At 32.1% G+C, this 16,021-nt stretch overlaps 1 protein-coding gene across 3 annotated transcripts in view; it reads left to right on the top strand.

Annotated features, from left to right (window-relative positions):
- Sur (Sulfonylurea receptor) overlaps positions 1 to 16,021 on the top strand; it is a 134,401-nt gene that overhangs the window by 93,392 nt on the left and 24,988 nt on the right. For all 3 annotated transcript variants that reach the window (XM_075363787.1, XM_075363786.1, XM_075363788.1), the window contains 4 exons: positions 4,739 to 4,963; positions 6,598 to 6,755; positions 7,260 to 7,455; positions 10,252 to 10,489. In XM_075363787.1, coding sequence (XP_075219902.1) covers positions 4,739 to 4,963; positions 6,598 to 6,755; positions 7,260 to 7,455; positions 10,252 to 10,489 — 817 coding nt within the window. The remainder of the gene's footprint in view (positions 1 to 4,738; positions 4,964 to 6,597; positions 6,756 to 7,259; positions 7,456 to 10,251; positions 10,490 to 16,021) is intronic.

Genomic DNA, 16,021 nt, shown 5'->3' with positions numbered 1-16,021 from the left:
CTTTATATTTGCTGATGGCATTATTTTGTTGGTAGAAATAAAAAAATAAAATAAAAAATGGAAAAGATTATAGATGGTATGGATTCATTGTTAGGAGAGAAATTCGATTTAAAAATAAGAGTAAAACTAAACAATAAATTATAACAGAAAGAAGGATAATAAGGAAATAAATATTAAGGCAGATAAACCAGAAGTTGCAAAATTTTATCATCTAGGTGGTAAAATTACAAAGCATATAAAGGTCAAAAAACAGGTTGGTTTAAACAAGGAGATAACTTTTCATGCAAAAAAGAAGTCTGCTAGTATCAAATATAAACTGAAGAACTAAAAAAATGCTGTGTTTCAAAATGAATATTGGGGTTTTAATGTTATATAGTATTTATTAAGTTTTACTTACATTGATAAATTATATGTGAAATGAAAGAGCAACTCAAACAGTTTTTCTTATAAGTGTTCAATGTGAGCATCCTGACCCTGTAGGGAAAGACATCCTCCGCCATGCCTTCCATTCCGAGTCCTTATGGGCTTTACCGGAAGTCATCTTTGAAATCTCAGCTTTTGACATATTCCAGTCCGCCTTGGCCAGGATGCCACTGATGCGAATGCCACGTGAAATTCCCATCAGTGTACTACTATTTAATGAACTCAAAACAAGAAACATCTCACCAAGTTCTAAGTAAGACTGAAGGACCTAACTAAACAAAGGAATTGAACTACCTACCTGTAGAAGGTAAAAGTGAGTTCAACACACAACATGAAATATAAAAATATTATGTGGAACAGTAACAACAAAGTAAAATTGAAACAAAACAAAGAACAAAAACAACAGCAAAAACATAATTTATAAAACAAAACATCAACAAAAACAGAATACAAGAGAAATCCAACTAGAGCTCTAGATCCCCTCAGCAATTGTTTCCTTTGCCAAGTACACTATAAAACTCTCCACTATTGCTCATTCGGCTGGCTCCTCCAGTTTACATGAAGATCCATTGCCGACCCAATAAGATCAAGTCGACAGATGGTCTCTGTATGCATTAACTCATACTTTGAGCACTTATAAAGAACATGGTAGGTGTCGTTCATTTGTCCACACTGAGGACGCATCCCAGAATCTACCAGGCCGAATTTCTGCAGTCTGTTCCTAAAAGCACCATGGCCGGAAAGAAAGTGCATCATATATTTATTAGGGTGCACCCAAGAGGCGTCCCACAAACCAACAACATTTGGAGAGAGATCATGTGTATAATGTCCACCATCTGGACTGCCACAAAACAATGCCATGTTGTTTAATTTCTCGATCTTTATCCGAATATACCATTGCTGCTTCTCAGATGCAATCAAGTCTATTGGTTTCACATCTACAATCACCAAGACTGCCTCCTGTGAAATAGTACAGTAACCATCCGTTACTGTTAACAATATTAGGTGCTGAGCCCTTAATAGTACGTCCCAATAACTTTTATATTTTAGCCTATCCGCCCAAACAATTGCTATATATAACATAGTAGCCTTGCATACGTCTTTATATAGGATGCTCATGGTCTTAAAAGTTAAGACCCCAATCAGGATTGACCACACATCGAATACCAAAGAAGGCATTGCAGGCCCTCTCTGTGACATATTGAAGGTGCTTCTTAAATTGCAGTTTCTCATCAAGAAACACTCCGAGGTACTTTTGAACCTGAACATACTTTATATGCTGGTCTGTCATTGAAACATACACGCCGACTCGCTGCCAAACAGCCTTTGAGGAACATCATCGTGGTCTTTCGAGGCTAAACATCATCTTGTGTTGATGACCTCACAGCTCAAGCATCCTGCAAGCCCGAGTAGCTCGGGAGTTCACTCTCCCTTTGCGAGCTTTCTTCGACCAGCAGGAGCACATCATCAGCATAAGCCACAATGCAACACCTGCAAGGCAACCTCACCACAGGAGAGAATCAAACTCCACCACCCACAATAATGAATCCAACATGCTGCCCTCGCAGAGCAGCACATCCTGATGACTGAAGTAACTTTGCATAACTTGCAATTCACTTACAGTACATTTTTGGAGTTTGTAAATAGCAGAAGGCCATCATAGATTATTAAATGCTCCAGAAATGTCCAAAAAATCCTGGAAATGTCCTGGAAAATCTCTCCAGGACATATTTTGTCTCACTGTTTGCTACCACACTCATCACACAGAGTATGGTATCCTCAGTACCTATTCCGGGACGAAACCTGTACTGATCTCCATCAACAATCTTTGCAAAGTTAACCTCTCATTTATACACATACAGAATCTTTTCAAAGATCTTGCCAATAACCGGAAGTAACATCAGAGGCCTATATGACAAACTAACAGCAGGATCCTTGTTGCCACCTTTAAACAACAATTTCACAATCCCCTTCTTTCAACACACAGGGAAGTAGCCTCCAAACAGCAATTTATTAAATACATGTGGAACAACTCTCACACTCACACCAACTGAGTGAACAAGAAGCTCCGCTGTTATTTCATTAAAGCTTGGGGCCTTACCCCTACCTAAACTACAGATAGCTTGACGCATCTCAGCCTTGGTAATCTCCAAGGACACTGCACCCCCATGAAACTGAGTGACCTCTCACCGCACCTGCAGATAGTATAAGTCTCTCCAACTTTACTTTTATCAGGCAGTAATTTGTGTAAAATCTTAGAAGTATCCAAACAACCTGGTCAAAGAACCCCAAACCTGGTCAAGAGAGCAGACATAAGAACGTCCTTTCATTTTTGGTGACCAATCCAGAAGTCGGGAGAATTTCATTCAACCAATCATGTATAGCGTTATGCCAGTGAGGAGGTGCACCATGCTGTTGCCAAATAAAGTTCTGTGGTTCATATTGCAGGTAAGGAAAGAGCCATAATTGTAGCATGTCAAGATAGTTCATTTCAGACACTTGCTTCTGCGAAAAAGAACGGCCCGTAAACTTGCTGTCAGGATATTGCACAAAAAACATTCAGTTTTGGTGAGTCTCATCAACACACTGAAATATTTCATGAGGATTTTCTGATCCCCAGATATGCATATTATGAGTGTTTACTTTTCCATTAACATGAAATGTTGATTCATTACTGAATAAGACATGATAAAGAGTCTTCATCATCACAGTGCATCATTTCATTTGTGAAACTAGCATGCAACCCATAATCTCTAGGCTTTAGAGCTTGTAGAAACAGCTGTAAATGTTATGGATGTAGTTATAAGCATTTCCTTAAAACCCTCCACATAGACGTCACTGGACATGCTAATTCATGACTAGCCTTCCTAACAGATTTCCTAGAACTACACACAAAAGACTTACACATTCAACATTGTCTTAGGATACTCTCGGTTGTTCCTGTACTCTTCTCCTTACAAATACAGCTAGTGGTTTCATATTGTTTATACCACCTACGAATGTTATTGTTACTCGAGAGATCACAACAGAACGCCTGCTGAATGGTAATTCAACACACACTTTGAAAACTGCAAAACACAGAACACTTTCTGTTGGAGAGGGGAGTCGTCTTCTTTGCTACCAGTGCTTTCAAACAGAGTGTACAGGAAACAGTTTATGAGCTTGCACATAGCTAAAACTGTTTGAGTTGCTCTTTCATATTAATTAATCAATGTGTGTGTTTCATATTAATTAATTAAATCAATGTGCGTGAAACTTAAGAAATATTACATAGCTTTTAAACCCTGATATTCATTTTGAAACACACAGATATTTATGTGGAATGGCTTGCTAAGTAAAACAGAAAGAAGAATAGAGGACTTGGAAGTGTGTTGTTACAAGAGCGTAATGAAAATTAGGTTGACTGACAAAGAATGTTATTAAGAAGTATTTTAAGGTAACTAGTAAAGTAAAGAAATTTGTGGCTGAATTATGTAAAGAGATAAATTTGTTTGTTCATTTATTACATCACCTAAGTTTTGTTATTGTGGTAATAAGGGATATATAGAAGTTAAAAACTATTAAGGAAGACAAAAATTAGAAAGTATAAAACAGCTAACAGTATGTAGGCTGTAGTAATTATGTTGGTATTAAAAGATTAATACAAAACAGAAAAGTTTGGGGAATTGCATCAAATAAGTAAAAAATAAAAATAAAAAAGAACATTTTCTTACCTTACTTCTTTATAATTCATAAAAATTATTTTTCAACTCTAAACAGATTCTAAATCTTAGAATCATTATTGAAATCATATTATTTCTGAAATCCTGTTAAAGTAAAACTTTAAAGAAAAAAAAACAACTAAAAAGCAATTAAAATTACATTGTAAATGTTAGCCTTAAAATTATAACAAAGAAATATAACCAGCATGATGGGGAAGTGATTACAAAATCAAAATGGTATATTTGGAAATTGCTACCCCAAGTGTAAAATAAGAGAACTATTCTTTGAACTGATAAAAGGATTACACAAAAAAGAAAAAAATTACAGTGTAAGCTATATAAAAAACAAAGTAGCTGTATGAAAAACAGGAACATATGTGATGCATCATTCAGGCATGAGAATATTTGATTCGTGATGTGTAAGATACATCTTGCATGTTACCATGATAGTTATGAAAGTTCTAATCCTTTCACTATAAAACATGCTAAAATAATTGGTTATCTGGTAAATTGTTTTGCCACTTTTTAGATCCTTTTTAAAGTCTTAATGGTTAGAATTTTCATTCTAAGTAATGTTTTCATTTGTGTTGTTTGTTTTATATTTATGATTTCAGGCAGGATTATTTTATTTATTGGTATATGCAGGTCTTTCAATATTATCAGTGATTTTATCTCTAATTTCAAACTGTCTGGGACAATATTGTGCCAGCAAAGCACGTAAAACATTACACAAAAGCATGTTACTGGCAATACTTAAATGCCCTTTGAACTTTTTTGAAAGTACTCCTCTTGGACGCATTATCAACAGATTTTCAACTGATATTGCTATTATTGATAAGGTATTTATTAAGTTTGCCATTAAAAAAGACATAATTATTATTTTCCTCTTATCTTTCTATTTCTATTTCTTATTCTATATTGGATTTAACTTTTCTTGAAGATCATATTGTATTAACAAACTTTTAGCATGATGTTAGCAATAGATAATATGTCTACTGATACAGCCATTTCCAGTTTTTGAAAATTTTTTAAATTGTGTAGATAAAAAAAAGATTAAAATTTTTTATGATCTCAGTAAAGCATTTGATTTAGTTCCACATTTTTTACTATTAAAAAACTTAATAGGTGTGGTATCAGAAGAGCTGCTTACAATTGATTAAAGTCATATCTTACCAACCATAAACAAGTAGTTAAAATTTCATCTTTTGATAAGAAAACGGTATAAAATTTAGGTCCTCATTATAAGATGTAGATTGCAAAGTGCCTTAGGGAAATGTTTTGTTCTTTGCTTTTTTTATTGTTTATTAAAATGAGCTGCTTCAAATCTTGAGATATTCAATATAATAACTCTTTTCACGGTAGATATAACTGTATCCTTATCTGAAGATAATCATTTTAAAGAAATTGAAAATTGAACATAGCATCACAAAAAGTTATTCACTGGATGGATTGTAACCATCTAACTGTAAAACCATTGCATTTTGCTTCTCAGGTTGCTGTTGGCATAGGTAGAATTTTTAATGGTAATAGTATTTTTAAAGCAAAATTTCTGGATCTAGTATTAGTTAACAAGTTCTACTGGGATGAACAGATTGATTTTGTTTGTAACAAAATTAAACTGTACTGATTTGTTGTGAAACTTCTTAATGAAACTAACATTATCATCATTGTTAAATATTTATTATGTAGTATGTATGTATTATGTATATTCCCATCTAAAGTATAATATCATCTTTTGGAGCTCCCTTAAAAAGTTAGTGAGTTTTTAAAATACAAAAATGGGCTGTCAGATCATTATCTGTCACACATCACACATAAGTATGAGTCATGCAGGCCATATTTAGAAAATTAAGATATTCATGTTAATTTATTCTTGTGCATATAATTATGAATTCCAATCTTTGCTAAAAATAATTGTCGCTTATTCTTAAAAAAATAACAATATCCACTTTTAACAAACCAGACAAAGGAACTGTTTATAACTCGGCACAATACTTTGGCTTACAAGAAAGGGCCTTATTATACTTCTGTTGCCATTTTTAATAAACCACACCACTTGAAAAATTCCTTCTTCCTCGATTGAACTTATGTGAGTTGGATCAGCCAGTGCCCATGTTCCATATTCAGCATTATCCTGAAAACTTTTCTTGTGGTAGTAAGCCTCTGTGCTTATGGAACTGTTAAGAACCCTGTTTTCTGTTTGGGGTTGTACCAAAAAGCCTAACTAATGGCTAGGAGGTGCCTGTCTGCATCTGGTAAATTTAGACCTTTTAGTCTTCATAAAAAATAATCTGTTTATGATTGTCTTAGCATGTGTTACATACATGTCATCCTTTTTGAAAAAAAATTTTTATTAAGAATTGAAGTTAAATAAACATATACTCACTAATTATTATTTTTTTTTTTTTTTTACTGAAAATACTATTATTGCTAAATGCAAATATTTAATAAAAAGTGTGTTTTTGTTTTTCAGAAAATTGGTACATCAATACAGAGGCTGTTTCAGTTTATATTGTTATGCTTGTCAGCAATTATTGTTAATTCTGTTGTTACACCATGGTTCTTGGCAATTGCTGTACCTATCATCATTATATATTATACTGTACAGAAATTTTATAGATGTTCATCGAGGTAGGTACATTTATCTGTATTTAGATTACTGTCATAGTTGAAATAAGAATGAATTGTTGGTGATAGGGACTACCAGTAAATTAGTATGTGCTTCAAAAAAGAAGGAAAAGTGCTCTTTTTGAAGAGCTTGAGGAGGACTTCTAAATGCAAGGGATATATGCTTCTTGCACATTCATGTAGTCTTCCTGTTTTCTTTTGTCTTTTAATTACCACATTATGACTTATATAGTCTTACTTTCATCATGAAGAAGATCCTTATGCCTTAGTTCTGAAAAACTATAGAGAAAAGGTTACGCAACAAGATAACTTCACAACAGTGTATATTACTTTGCATTTTGTGTTCAGATATATTTACTGAATATTAAATTTGTTTATTCAACATTCCGTAAATTGGTTTTTTATTTTGAATCATTGAAATTTTATTGTAATTTAATGTATAATGTGGTATATATGTTTTTGGTTGTTTAAACTGTTTATAATAATATTTATTGGTTTCATTTGCAGAGAGCTTCAGAGATTGGAAAGTATAGCGCGTGGTCCTGTATTATCACATTTTACTGAAACATTGTCTGGTTTAGAAACAATACGGGCATTTCTACAACAGAATAGATTTATTAGTATGTTTAATAATAAATTAGATATTCATACAAATGCTTTCTTGATATTTAATTCAGCTAACAGATGGTTGGGAATAGTTCTTGTAAGTTACTTTATGGTTTAATTATTATACTTAATTATTTTTCTGTATTACTATAATTATGAGGCACAGCTGAAGTATAATGCACAATAGAATGTATCAAGGGAAAAAAATGTTTCACAAAGCAACCAGTGCTGCCATCTTGTGTTCGTTCTCCTATTACTAACATTCCTAAACTTGTTCCATGCACTCTCATTTTCTGTTAGTCGCCATTGTTATGGAGTTGAGTACCATGCCAGTGTCAGAATTCAAACAACATCCAGTGATAGAATTCTAAACTGCAGAAAAAGTGAATGCTACTGACATTAATCATCATCTAAAAGACATTATTTCCATTGATGAAATTGGTGTTCAAAGTACTGTGAGTAGGTAGCTAATAAAATGTTGGTGCATCGGAAGCAGATAAAGCGAGTATTGAGGATGAACCTCACAGTGGTTGACTAGTTTCTGTAACTGATATGAAGTACTAAAAGGAAGTGGATGAATTAATTCAAAATGATTGTGCCATCACACAACACATCCCCACCCAGATAGGCATGTTAAAAGAACAAGTTGGACATATTATCGTACAACTGGGCTTTTCATGGTCTTCAAAGTCTTTTCATGGTGACTGCCTACCTGCAGTGTGGTTCAGTTGTAAAATTATGTGTCATGTATAGCGCGTTAAAATACTTAGGAAATGTGTGTGTCATGTTCAACAATCCATGGAGCTGATAATTCTGTAACAATAATGCTCAGCCACACACACATCGCATGTAACTTCTGAGGTTCTTGTGAAGTTGAAGTTTGAACCTATTCCACACCCTCCATGCCAAATTTGGCAACCAGCAATCTTTACCTCTTTTTTGACTAAAGAAAAATATGATGGATATTTATTTCACCATGGATGTCAACCTTAGTTCCTTTTCATTGATGATGAACCTTTATTTCCTCATCCATGGTGTAGAACTGATTGTATAGTTGTAAATGGTGACTGTGTAAAAATAAATATAAGTTTTTGTAACAAATAAAATGAATTTTTATGGCATATTTGTTTCTTTTGTCTATCGCTTTTCATTTGCAAGTATGAGTGACTACATTACATTTCAGTCATGCCTTATTATTTTTTAATTAATTATGTGTTATTTATTTATAATTAATTATGAAGTATAGTTCATTTTCTTTATGTGAAATTGAATATTAATGAAAGGTATGATTTATATTTTTTTTTTTTCGAGATCTTCGAGTTTCCATATCAGCCTGAGATTTCTTTTATAGTTTGCATCACTTAACTTTTTTATTTATAATGATGGTGATTCACCATTTACAATTGGTTTGCTATTGTATGAAATGGGGGAAGTTTTGTACTGTTTTTTGTTTCTTTATATCATTTTAACAAAGTTCATTTTTAACTCATTTGAAAGCACTTCTGTATAATAATGTGTAATTTCAAATTTTTTTGAATAACTGTCATGATTGTTTTCATTTATTATTTTTTATAATTTTCCCAATAGGGTTTAGTTGTATGATAGTATGTTGTTTTCTTTATAAATACTACTTTTATTTCAGTATTATAAAATTTTTTTTCACTGTTATTTTTTTATGATAGCAAAGTGTGATTTCTTAACTTTTTTACTGCAAATTTAGGCTTATTTGAAGTTAAAATTACTCTAAACTATTTTGTTCAACAAAACACTCTCATATCTTATTATTATTGTGTCAGCATCTAATAATAATGTAAGTATAAAGGCTAGTACATTATTAATTTATGATTGGTTACATACCGTGTTTTAATAGTAGAACCTTAACAGATTACTTATAAATTATTGTAAATAAATAAATAATTTCATTTTGTAGTATGTGGTGTTTACATGAGGAAATATTTTTATTTAAAAATATCAGATATTTTATCTGTTTTCATTTTTTAAATGTTCTTCTGAAAAATAATATTGTATAGAATATTTTGAATCACATATTGCATCATTTGTAGGTGTGGAGTTACTTCCCTTGAATTTCTTAAAGTATTGTTGTGCCAATTAAAATATAATAATAAATAAGCCTATATATATATATATATATATATTATAATAATAATAATAATAAGCCTTCTAATTACTGGTGAACATTCTTGGTTCATGACATAATTTATAGGAAAATTAATGGTTTTAGAATAGAAACATTTGTAGGAATACTTAATGCAAGTTTTTCTTGAAACCATTTTAACACAGGAAACAGTTTTTACACATCTCTTTTGGGATATGTATTGTTTACAACAATGGCTTCTTAAATTTCCATATCTTTCTTTAGAAATTTTACACTGATGTATCTAGAGAATCCATATTTTTAAACAGCTTTTTATTGTTTTATGTCTTGATCAGGTTGTTGAGTGATGTGTAAATCTATTTGCATTTTTTTAAGTCCAGTCTTGTGCGAAGAAAGAAAGCAAAATGTACACCTATAAGCTGAAAATTAACGTAATGTGAAAAATACTGTGTGTAATGGACCAAAAAAATAAGTTTATTAAATCAATACTGATGGATAAAGTGATTTAATTGGTAAAATATTCATAAATAGAAAATGTTCAAAAGCATGAAGCAATTTTTTTGAATGACAAGTTTTTTACAAATTATGAACATTTTCTGTCTACAAACTTATTCAGTAACCATTTAGTGTAACTCTTTATTATATTTAAGAGATTGTTTCTTCTTCTTTTGTTATGGCCACTAAAGACCATGTAACAATCTCATTTCCTTCTCCTTTTTGACATTTAATTTCCTTTAAAACTTTGTTTATTTTTTTATTATTTTTTTTTTTTATTAGGATTGCTTTGGTGGAGTTATTGTTTTCCTAGCAATGTTAGTATGCCTGATTGCATCATCACTATTTCCTGATACAATTTCACCAGCATCTGTTGGGTTGGCGATTAATTATACTTTACTGATACCAATTTATTTGAATTGGGTTGTTAAATTTTTATCTGATATGGAAATGTATATGGGTGCTGTAGAACGTGTTGCACATTATGCTGATGCCACTTCAGAAGATTATAGAGAAGAATGTAAGTAAACCTTATGCTACAGTTGTAAACATTAAAGCACATAATCTCGTAAGTGTTAAATGTTTGGTGCTCAGTAAATTAGTCCTTCAAAATTTCATAGCTGCCTTATAAATACAATTTAGAAAGATGTTTTACAATAAATTTTGTTTTTACTATTTGTATTGCTCAGACGAGAAAAAACTTATTTCTTAAATTTTTCAGTACAGATCATTACTGAATTATAGTTTTTTGTACATTTCTGAAATCTTTTGCTCTTAGATTATAAAGAATTTTTATAAATAAAATAAGATGGTGAAGTGAAAGAAATCAAATGATTTCATCTATTATATTTTAAAAGTCAAACCTATTGCCTAAGAAAAAGCTAATTTAATTTTATCCTACTACTTAAAAGTTTTCCCACCAATTTATTTAAAAATACATTAAATGAGTTTTTATTTAAAAACAATGTTAAGTTTTTAGATATTACCACCTACTTAAAATCTGAATTTCCTTTATCTTTGTGTACTCATATAGATTTTAATAAACATCTGTAATCAAAATTCCATATTTAAAAAAATTCTATATCCAAAATAGATAACAAGTGAGACTTCAAGATTTGCAAAAAAACACCCAACATAACTGCTGATACACTGAATCACAACACATCTGACCATCTGCAGATGTTAGAAATAACTTTCTTATTGATTTTTTACTATCTAATACATACAGCTTTGTCAAGTGAACAGTTATACTAAAGAATGCAAATAATAAAACATGCAATACCGATTAATGCTTGCTAAATAAAATACAGAAGGCAAAACACACACTTAATGACAAATACATACGTAGGGCACTCAAAAGGTTATCTACCTAGGGGTGTTGCAAGTTACATATTGAGATGTGTATGATATCTATATGTAGTTAATAGTATGTGTGCTCTGACTTAATTGTGATTGAATTTCTTTTATACATGTTGATGCAGTAGTCCTCCAAAGTTAGTAACCCAGCTATGGCAATGGATATGCAGAAATTGGAGCATTGACCAGTCATAAAGTTTCTCACCAAAGAAGGAAAATGTCTGAAGGACATCCATAGTAGGATGGTAACTGAGTATGGTGAATGCGCCTTTGCAATACCAAGTGAAATTCTGGTCCAAATAATTTAAATAGGGCAGGGAATCCATTGAAGTTGATCCCCACAGCGGACGACCTATGGAAGCAACTACACCCAATATCTGCCAGAAATTGAACAGATTGGTAATGGAAGACAGGCGTGTTAGGATCGCAATACTTGCTACAGAATGTGGGGTGTCCAAATGAACCATTATAACAATACTTCATGACCATTTACACTTTACAAAAGTCAGTTCCCATTGGTTCCCACAAAACCACACACCACATCAGAAGCAGTGTCGTGCAGAGAACGACATTCTTCTGTGTGAAAGGAATCTTACAGATTTTTTCAGCAGGACTGGTGATGAAACATGGGTTCATTACTGGGGTCCTTAGACCAAACAAGAGTCCACGCAGTGAAAACAAAAGATCCCCAACACCCAAAAAATTTAAGACCCAGCAATTAGCTGGAAAGATCATGGCCATAATTTTTTGGGGTAATGAGGGAATTTTGTTGATTGAATACATGGAGCACTAGCAGACTATCACTGGTAATTATGCTGAGTATCTTCAGAAGCTACGGGCAGCAATAAAGGAAAAATGGCAAGGGAAGCTAACCAAAGTTGCCTTGTTTTTGCATGGCAATGATCAAAGCCCACTTATCACACTTTGTGAAGCAAACTTTGAGGGACTGTGGATTTCAAGAACTTCATCACTCTCCCTACAGTTCAGACCTGGCCCTACAGTGATTTTTTTCCTGTTCAGAAACCTCAAGAAAAATCTTTAGGGTAGGTGTTTTCACGACAATGATGAATTGAAAGCAGCTGTTTCAGGATATTTTGAGGAGCAAGATAAAAATTTTTTTACTCTGGCATGTGCAGGCTAAATGAAGCAAGTGTGTAGAAGTACAAGGAACCTATATTGAAAAATAAAAATGACACTACCTCTCTACTACCACTCTTTCTAAGGTAGGTAGATAACTTTCTGAGGGACCCTCATAACACTAACATTTTGAAAAACCAATCATAAAAATTGCTATCATTTTCAGGAAAGAAAGCTATTGTTACTTTTCAGACTAAATACACAGAATCATTCAGAATACTAAAAGAAATATATACTGACAATAGCAACCCAGAGCTGTATACAAATATTATTTAAATGATTCCACTTAACACTACATTGGATGGATTGGACACAGATTCATCCAAACATATGAGAAATGAGTAAAACCACTATAAAAAATAATATTAAATTTTGTAAAACACCTTATAGAAAACAAGACACACAAGCAAAGACATTAACCAAAACATGTGAAATTTACTTATAGTACATAAAAACTAAAAATCTTAAGACACTTGAACTGTATGAAGTGTGTAAAAAAAAAATTCAAGAAAACACAACATTTTAACAAACAAAATATAAATTGAATATATAATTTGATTACCTATGAGGTTATGCAACATTTTTAAGGTGAATGTTGTTCATAATAGCATTTCTTGAAGCTTTGTTAAAGAATATGCTGCTAATTAACCCTGAATGGTTCTTTGGGGGATAAAACTACATTATTTTCAAAGAAAATAATTTAGTATTCAGTACTTTTAAAGTGTTATAACACTTTGCTGTTTTATGAATTTGAAATTCTTTTATTCTGTACTAATTTCATATTTTTTATTTAACTTCACTTGTTTGTTACTATAGTCAAAAATTTATAATAAAATTTTAACTCATTCCCTGATAAGTTAAAAGACCAAAATTTTGAATCTGCATTCATTTTGGATAATAGTGCAATGTGATGAAAAGATATTTGATGAAAATTAATTTTTTTTTAGTTAAAATAAATGTATTTTACGAAGTATGAGACCTCAGGGTTAGTATTCTGCATAGCTATATTTAGTTCATTAATTATAAAAAATAAAATATTACTTTTTTAATAAAATATCTTATAATTAATATAATGTTATCTTATAAAATATTATATTATTAATTCAAAATATTATCTCTAATTTTCAACCACTGGATCTGATTGAACCATATGGGAGAAAAACTATACTTTGATATGGTTGTAAATAAAGTACAAGGCTCAGCTGATAAATTTTGCACATATATGCATAGCATGGGAATGAAAAGAAATATTGGAATAAAATAAAAAATGATTTTTTTTTTTTTTTTTTTTTTTTTTTGTCTTCAGTCATTTGACTGGTTTGATGCAGCTCTCCAAGATTCCCTATCTAGTGCTAGTCGTTTCATTTCAGTATACCCTCTACATCCTACATCCCTAACAATTTGTTTTACATATTCCAAACGTGGCCTGCCTACACAATTTTTCCCTTCTACCTGTCCTTCCAAAATTAAAGCGACTATTCCAGGATGCCTTAGTATGTGGCCTATAAGACTGTCTCTTCTTTTAAGTATATTTTTCCAAATGCTTCTTTCTTCATCTATTTGCCGCAATACCTCCTCATTTGTCACTTTATCCACCCATCTGATTTTTAACATTCTCCTATAGCACCACATTTCAAAAGCTTCTAACCTTTTCTTCTCAGATACTCCGATTGTCCAAGTTTCACTTCCATATAAAGCGACACTCCAAACATACACTTTCAAAAATCTTTTCCTGACATTTAAATTAATTTTTGATGTAAACAACTTATATTTCTTACTGAAGGCTCGTTTAGCTTGTGCTATTCGGCATTTTATATCGCTCCTGCTTCGTCCATCTTTAGTAATTCTACTTCCCAAATAACAAAATTCTTCTACCTCCATAATCTTTTCTCCTCCTATTTTCACATTCAGTGGTCCATCTTTGTTATTTCTACTACATTTCATTACTTTTGTTTTGTTCTTGTTTATTTTCATGCGATAGTTCTTGCGTAGGACTTCATCTATGCCGTTCATTGTTTCTTCTAAATCCTTTTTATTCTCGGCTAGAATTACTATATCATCAGCAAATCGTAGCATCTTTATCTTTTCACCTTGTACTGTTACTCCGAATCTAAATTGTTCTTTAACATCATTAACTGCTAGTTCCATGTAAAGATTAAAAAGTAACGGAGATAGGGAACATCCTTGTCGGACTCCCTTTCTTATTATGGCTTCTTTCTTATGTTCTTCAATTGCTACTGTTGCTGTTTGGTTCCTGTACATGTTAGCAATTGTTCTTCTATCTCTGTATTTGAACCCTAATTTTTTTAAAATGCTGAACATTTTATTCCAGTCTACGTTATCGAATGCCTTTTCTAGGTCTATAAACGCCAAGTATGTTGGTTTGTTTTTCTTTAATCTTCCTTCTACTATTAATCTGAGGCCTAAAATTGCTTCCCTTGTCCCTGTACTTTTCCTGAAACCAAATTGGTCTTCTCCTAACACTTCCTCCACTCTCCTCTCAATTCTTCTGTATAGAATTCTAGTTAAGATTTTTGATGCATGACTAGTTAAACTAATTGTTCTGTATTCTTCACATTTATCTGCCCCTGATTTCTTTGGTATCATTACTATAACACTTTTTTTGAAGTCTGACGGAAATTCCCCTTTTTCATAAATATTACACACCAGTTTGTATAATCTATCAATCGCCTCCTCCCCTGCACTGCGCAGTAATTCTACAGGTATTCCGTCTATTCCAGGAGCCTTTCTGCCATTTAAATCTTTTAATGCTCTCTTAAATTCAGATCTCAGTATTGTTTCTCCCATTTCATCCTCCTCAACTTCCTCTTCTTCCTCTATAAAACCATTTTCTAATTCATTTCCTCCGTATAACTCTTCAATATATTCCACCCATCTATCGACTTTACCTTTCGTATTATATATAGGTGTACCATCTTTGTTTAACACATTATTAGATTTTAATTTATGTACCCCAAAATTTTCCTTAACTTTCCTGTATGCTCCGTCTATTTTACCAATGTTCATTTCTCTTTCCACTTCTGAACACTTTTCTTTAATCCACTCTTCTTTCACCAGTTTGCACTTCCTGTTTATAGCATTTCTTAATTGCCGATAGTTCCTTTTACTTTCTTCATCACTAGCATTCTTATATTTTCTACGTTCATCCATCAGCTGCAATATATCGTCTGAAACCCAAGGTTTTCTACCAGTTCTCTTTATTCCGCCTAAGTTTGCTTCTGCTGATTTAAGAATTTCCTTTTTAACATTCTCCCATTCTTCTTCTACATTTTCTACCTTATCTTTTTTACTCAGACCTCTTGCGATGTCCTCCTCAAAAATCTTCTTTACCTCCTCTTCCTCAAGCTTCTCTAAATTCCACCGATTCATCTGACACCTTTTCTTCAGGTTTTTAAACCCCAATCTACATTTCATTATCACCAAATTATGGTCGCTATCAATGTCTGCTCCAGGGTAAGTTTTGCAGTCCACGAGTTGATTTCTAAATCTTTGCTTAACCATGACATAATCTATCTGACACCTTGCAGTATCGCCTGGC

The sequence above is a fragment of the Lycorma delicatula genome, chromosome 4 (assembly GCF_047948215.1).
Source record: "Lycorma delicatula isolate Av1 chromosome 4, ASM4794821v1, whole genome shotgun sequence".
Lineage (NCBI taxonomy): Eukaryota > Metazoa > Arthropoda > Insecta > Hemiptera > Fulgoridae > Lycorma > Lycorma delicatula.
Note: the sequence above shows the minus strand (reverse complement) of the source record. Positions and strands in the feature narration are given on the sequence as shown.